Raw genomic sequence first — 7400 nt, 5'->3', positions numbered from 1 at the left:
AAAGAAAAGAAAAGAAAAGAAAAGAAAAGAAAAGAAAAGAAAAGAAAAGAAAAGAAAAGAAAAGAAAAGAATAGAAAAGAAAAGAAAAGAAAAAAGAAAAAAAGAAAAGAGAAAGAAAGTAAAGGGTCACTGTAGCATCTTTTTACTTTAAAAATGCTCCAAAGAGAACAGAAGGAGGTCCAGAAAAAAATCACAATTGACAGCTTTTAAAGTTACATGTTGAATTTATGACATATTTAAAAGAAAAAAAAAGGTATACATAACAGAAACCTGCGGTTTAATGTAATCCTTTCCTTCTGTTATGCTATTTATAGGTAAATGCTCATTTTATCTGTTGTTTGTTAAGTTTAGAATTTTTTAAAAGTCCCCAAGACTACCCTATCCTTCAAAAATTTATTTGATCATACAAACTCCTTGAGCTATCATCTTACATCTTTCTTTTCTTTTACAGCTAACTTTCTCTTTAAAAGGATCTACAGTCATTGCCTCCACTTCCTCATTTCCCACTCACTTATCAAACCCTTGCAATACGGTTTCTAACCCTATCACTTGACCAAAACTAATCTCTATAAGGTTTCTGATGATTTCTTAATTTCTTAAAAGTCAAGGCTGTTCAAACTGTTGACCACGCTTTCCTCCCAGATAGCCTCTTCTCCTCGAGTCTTTGTGACACTGCTAGGCTCAGCTCAAGAAGGCCATCTCTAGTCATCCTGATCTATATCTTGGCACTGGACCCAGATGGCTCCAGAGGAGAAAGTGAGACTGGTGACTTTGCACAACCTTCCCTCACTTAAATCCAACTCACTTGCATGTCATGACATCATCTCCCTGATGTCATGGTCCTCTCTGAGAATGAAGGACAAACAACAATAATCTCCTATATAAGGTATTTCCTGATTCCCTTAATTATTCCCCCTCCCAACGACCCATAATTCTTTATTTGCTTTGTATATACTTTATGTTTAATTATCTATGTATATGTTCCCTCTCAAAAGAATAGGTACATTTTGTTTTGTTTTCCTCTGAATCCCTGGTATATAATGATGTTGATGATGATGATGATAAAAGTTTTGATGATGATGATGATGGTGATAGTATTTGTGTAGTGATTTAAGGTTTGTACATTGCCTTACATATATGATATGATTTTATCCTTACAAAAACCTTGGAAAGGAGGTGCTATTGTTATTCCTATTTTATAGATGAGGAAACTGAGGCAGAAAGAAGTTAAGTGACTTACCTCAGGTTATACAGTTAGTAAGTGTCTGAAGCAGAATTTAAACTCAGTTCTTCCTAATTCCAGGTCCAATAATCTATCCAATACACCACCCAGCTGTCTTTTGTATAGTGTCTAGCATATAGAAGGCAATTAATAAGTGCTCACTGAATTAAATTTGTAACAACTATCTCCTTCTTCTGTCCTTTCTTTCATTGTATTAATAAGAATGGTCAACAGTGCCATATGTGCTACAGATAGTTTATTAGGGATTCAGGGACATAATTAGTAACCCTAAATAAAGCAGTTTCACTTAAGCGGTGATTTAAGAAATCAGACAGTAAGGGGTCAAGTAATAAACAAAAGCAGAGAAAGGTGCAGCCAATGAGCACAAACAGCTTTTTCAAGGAGCTTGGGTATAAAAGGGAGAAGGGATATAAGATCGCATCTTGAGGTGATGAAGGTCTTTTAAGCATGGAGAGAATTGGGGCATACAATAGGTAGCAAGGAAGGAAATTGCAGGGGAAAAAACTCATCTGTACAAATCCATCCATTAATGAAGGTACATGTGGTAAGGAAACAGGTTCAGAATGTGTGGTCTTTATTTGAATGACTAGAACAGTGAGTTAGTTTACACAGTAGTTTAGAACAGGTGGGTTTTTTTTTAATCTTTTTTATGTCATCATGGAACCCTTTAGTAGTCTTGTGAAATCTATGGACCCCTCTTCAGAATGTTTGCAAATGCATAAAATAAAATAAAATGCAAAGGATTACAAAGGAAATTAATTATATTGAGATATAAGCCAGGTGTGGTGGTACATGACCCTATAGCTATGGAGGCCTGCCCTAACCCCTCTTAATTCTTATGCTTTCTCTCTTTTAGTTATTTCCTATTTATCCTCTATATAACTTATTTGGTATATATTTCTTTGCATTTTGTCTCCCCCATTACATTGTAAGTTCTTTCAGAGCAGAGACAAAAAATCAGAAAGACCTAAATTCAAGTCTGGCTTGACATATGGCTGTGTGACCCTGGGCAAGTCACTTAACTCCTCAGTATTCTAGGAAGCTCTTTAAGACTTTAAATTTCAGAGAGGGTAACAACTCACAATGGCAGAGGATGGAGTTCTTTATACCAATGAAATTTCAGATCCATTCTTTATTCCTATCTCATTATGGAATATCTGTTTCTATAACATGTGGGATCATTGGCCCTATCAAATATAGATGAATGTTCTTAGGTTAATGAGAAAGGAATTCAGCTATAGACCAACTATAAGAAAATCAGTAAATCCTTTCAAGTAACAAAAGAATCTTCCAATAATCTAACTTTTCACAGCAAGTAGAAAACATGAGAGAAGAGGAAGAAGCATAATCTAAAAGATAATGTATTTATCTAAAAATCAGGATATTTGCTCAGCATCTGGGGTATCTTTGCAAGCATCGCGTCATGGTTGGCCATGGCATGGGGCAGACCAGAAAGGTCCAAGACCAGGAATTGGAGTAGAACCATTACTATGGATCCTCCAGTCAAGTTCCTGAGACTGAGATATTAGGCTAAAACTAGAGGACAGAAACAAAGTTCAGCATATTGAATAGGCAAGGCAGGTTGGCACTCAGAAATCAAACTGGTAAATGAGACATGTAGATATAAAAGTATACAGGCATGTTCTATGGTTCTGTGCTTCTAAACTAGTTATAAAGTAAAAATGTTCACCTATACCAGGAGTTCTTAACCTGGATTCTGAGTACTTGTTTTGTTCTGTTTTGTTTTTATGCAACTATTTTCGATTATAATTGGTTTCCTTTGCATTTTATCTTATGCATTTACAAACATCTATGAAGGGATCCACAGGCTTCACCAGACAGATAAAAGTGTCTAGGACACAAAAAAGATTAAGGATACTCTATGTAAACTATTTACAAAGTAAAAACATTCTAGCAGCCAGCTGCCTGTTTTGTACAGCCAGTGCCCAATGACTAATCTTTTTCCCCCATCAAGTTGACTAAGCTGACTAATTGTTTCTGTACCTTGAACATACAGCCTTAGGAGAAGAGGAAGAGGTGGATTCTATTGCCTATAGATTTAGAAGTGGGAGTGACCTTAGTAGCCATCTAACCCAATTCCTTCTTTTTACACTTGTGAAAACTGAGGCTCAGGTTATATGGTTGCCCCTCATCACATAGCTAAAGTCAGAGGCAGAATTTGAACCCAGATTGTCCTGGTTCAAAGTCCAACACTCTAATCATGGATAGTGCTGCCTGTTTTCGCATCAAGGGAAGTTTTTCAGCTTACCTGGTGAACATCCTAAAGACTGCTAACACATAAATACCATACGCTATTCAGCAGCTAAGAAGAAACAGTTGCTTTTTATCCATGCAATCAGTACTCAAAATGTGTTGTAATAGCCTGTCGAGTACACTGGTAATTCCCTTCTGAATCACCAAGGAATGTAAAGGCAAATTCTGCAATCCAGACAGCTAGCTCACTGAGTCACTATCATTGTAGTCAAAAAGAAAGAAAACAGGGGTAACAAGCAGACTCAGAAACACTCATTAGTAGGATTCCAGACCCAATTCAGTGCCATGTCAAAGGATGTCTTTCTTCTATAATTAAATAACCATGTGCTTTTTAACTTAGTCATATACTCTTTTCCTCCACAGACCTATTCTGATGCCTCATTGTGTCATGGAGGTGACTTATATTCTTAAAGGCTAAATTCTGTCAAGTTCTTCCATGCTGGAAATGCCCCAGCAATAGACTGAGTCTGCCTTTTGAAAGGCAGCCTAATGAAGTTCAGAAATATCTATTAATCCAGGTCTTCCCATCAGTTCACCACGTGGAGTCCACTCAAACTGCTAGGAGCTTTTTATGCTTTCTCCTGGAATCACAAGACTAACAGCAGAACATTCTGGCTTGTCTACCTGTCATCCCTTGCCCCCGTCTCATGACCAGCCCACTTTCTCTTAGGATCATACTTTCATTGATGACAACTTTTATTTCTCTTCTTGAAAGTTCCTGATTGGTTATATGTTGCACCCTGCTCCATTGCTCACAGACATCTCTCCATTGACCTCTGTGTGATATTCATTTCCAATTCTTTGAAGACTGTTATATTCCATGTTTCTCTGCCAAACATCAACACCAGTCAAATGCTAGTATTACAAAAAAATGTTTATGGGAGAGACTTGGGGTCAACTATTCCTTCATTCCACCTCGACCAGATGTAAGGATGGTTATATACTAGAACTCCCTACAACCCACAAAAGTATTCTTCTCTAGTAGGGAATTCTGACCTCACAATCAGACTTTTCTATCATTTCCCCTTTCCCTATGTTTCACCCTTCCTAAACCTATTGTTCAATCTCACTGAGACAAACAATTTCTCCACACCCAGTACCTTCTTAGGCCATTACCCCTGCTCTAACTTCACTTTGCTCCCTCTCCATTCTTACTGCAATAGTCATTTCAACTCTATACTGTCCTCTATTTTGAATCCCTTGCTACCATATCATGTCTTTGTTCCTGTCTTGTAAAAATTCAGGGTTGGGTTTCTTTTACTGTTTGCCTCCTCCAATTGCACTCATAAACTGCTGAACATGGCAGGAGAAAGTCCCAATACTGTGTCAACTGGGTACATTTCAGATTTGTGCTGTCTAATCTTCAACTGGGTCCTTTTTTAGGAACACAGTCCTTTTAATCTTCCCTAATTGATCTCCTCAAAGAATACTTTGATACTGGATACTTTCTCTGTGGGTGGTCATGGCACAACTCTTTCTTGGTTCTCTCCCTATGGTATCTGACCACTTTCCCTCTTCACTGCGGATATTTCTCCAAGATCAGCCCTAAATCTTCTTCTCTATTCCCTCTCCTCTCTCTCTTAGGTTACCTTATCAGTGCTCATGGTTTAATTCTAATCTCAATGCAGATGACTCCCAGGGCAATATATATCCAATCTCTTCCCTAAGCTTCAGTCCCACAAGACTAATTAATTACCAATTGGATACTTGAAACTAGATAACCTGAAGACATTTCAAATTTAACATGTCCCAAAATGAATTCATTATCTTTTCACTTAACCCACTCCCTCTTTCATATTTTCCTGTGTTGAAAGCTCCATCATCATATCAGTCTCCCAGGTTTATTTCTTCAGCATTATCAAAAATCCTTTATTCTCTTTTATCCTATATATTCCATCAGTTTCCAGATCTTGCCATTTCTAACTTTATTACATCTGTCCCATCTGACTCCTTCTCTCTAGTCACAGGATTGCTACTTAAGTTCAGGACCTCATTACTTCTCTACTAGATTACTGAAACAGCCTACTAACTGCTTTCCCTACCTCAAGTCCCTACCCACTCTAGTCCATCTTAAACACTGCTGCCAAAGTAACTTTCCTTAATCATAGACTATGGCCATGTGACTCCAATAATCCATACCACTGGGTTTCAATTGCCTTGAGGATAAAATATAAACTCTGGTTAGCTTATACAATCGAGCTCCAGCTTACGTTTCCATCCTCATTAGATATTACTTCCCCCTCTTACATTCTGTCATCCACCCAAACTGGCCTTCTCTCAGTTTTTTACATATAATACTATCTCCTCTTTCCATACCTTTGCATTGGCTCATCCTCCTTACCTGGAACACACTACTTCCTCTCTTCCAAAGTCTCTATTTTCCTTTAAAACACAGCTCAAGCACCACCTCCTATATAAAGCTTTTCATAATTCCCCAACTGCTAATGTCCTCCCTCCCAAAGTACCTTATATTTAATTACTTTGCATTTTTATATATTCACTTTATATTTATACTGTATATCTATCTATGTTACTTGTCCTGACACATAGTAGCTGTTTAACAAATACTTTTTTTTTTTTGCTTAATTCATTGAATGAATCCAGAAAAGATAATTCCAGTCCTTTGCTTAGGAGTAGAAGTTTAAGAAGAGTGAGAACAACAGACAATGTTTAAAGTCAAAGGGCCTTGTAGTAAGACAGATTGGGGATAGAAAATATCATTATCTGGATTATCCAAAGTGTAATCTGTGAATTTGTTATATAAGTGAGAATGCATTTAAAAGTTCCTAATGGACATAAACTCTGTGTATGTGTTCCATCCAAAATAACATTCAACAACAGAACCATTTTTGTGGCATGAATCCATATTCATTTAAAATTCACACATAGCATCCATCAGGAAATAAGTGTCAACTTCAGCAACCCTGATGAATACAAAGAAAATAGAAAGCAAGGTAGTAAATCAGAACAGGACAGAAATAGCTAAGAAAGTGATAAGGATCAATGGCCGATTCTCTTTTCTCTCCATGCCTTACCATCTCTCTGGAAAACATTCTCTTATTTGAAAGGAGGTGGATGGGAAGGACACATAAAAGGAAGAAAATTAATCAGATATGAAAAAAAGCTTTTGAAAATTGGTTAAAAAAAGTTTACCTTTATCTTTTTATGCCTTCTTGGAATTCCTCCTTGCCACCATTTTCTTTCATTTTAAAGAATCTAAAAGGATTTGAGTTTAACTTAACCATATAAAATATGTTAAGATACATCTCACACAGGAGAGCCTTCATCATAATTTACTTACTGTGTCCATGTATTCTGATACTAAAATTGTTGGGGAAACAAAATTATCCTGAAATTAACCATAGCTAAGCTCTTGAGCTTCTTGTATTTCCAAAAAGAATTATTTGACAAAGCTGTATTTCTTATTTGAAGAGATATTTCTGTTTTTACCATTGCTATAATTTTTAAAGGAAGAAATTAAATTCTGGATTAACAAAAAAAGACACTACTCACCTGTTGGGAGGTGCAGGGTAATATTGTTACAAAAATCTGTGAAGCAGCATTCAGTCTTTGTAATGTTGTTAGAGCTGTGACAGAAGACTTGAGCATTGAGCTCTGGGAGGGACACGCAGGATTTGATCACCTCTTCTCTGCCATTTGTTAGCATGACTGAGGCCCAACATGCTCCTTCAGTCTGGCAGGTAAAGTTTGAATATTCACACAATAGACACACACACTTCAGTCCTGAAAGGGGGAACAGAGAAGCTTTAAAACACAGCAAATCAGACACAAATGTGCCTCACAATATGGAAAGCCGAAGTGTTGAAAACCACAGTGACTGACTTTACATGTTGGAAGGTGGACTTGTTTTTAAAGTACCTGC

General features: G+C 36.9%; 1 protein-coding gene across 3 annotated transcripts in view; it reads right to left on the bottom strand.

Annotated features, from left to right (window-relative positions):
- LOC114045863 (activin receptor type-1C) overlaps positions 1-7199 on the bottom strand; it is a 48303-nt gene extending 41104 nt beyond the window's left edge. For all 3 annotated transcript variants that reach the window (XM_027866029.1, XM_027866030.1, XM_027866031.1), the window contains exon 1: positions 7031-7199. In XM_027866029.1, coding sequence (XP_027721830.1) covers positions 7031-7184 — 154 coding nt within the window. In that variant the 5' untranslated portion in view covers positions 7185-7199. The remainder of the gene's footprint in view (positions 1-7030) is intronic.
- Positions 7200-7400: the final 201 nt, after the last annotated feature.

This window comes from Vombatus ursinus, unplaced genomic scaffold (assembly GCF_900497805.2).
Source record: "Vombatus ursinus unplaced genomic scaffold, bare-nosed wombat genome assembly UNPS02014779.1, whole genome shotgun sequence".
Taxonomy (NCBI): Eukaryota; Metazoa; Chordata; class Mammalia; order Diprotodontia; family Vombatidae; genus Vombatus; species Vombatus ursinus.
Note: the sequence above shows the minus strand (reverse complement) of the source record. Positions and strands in the feature narration are given on the sequence as shown.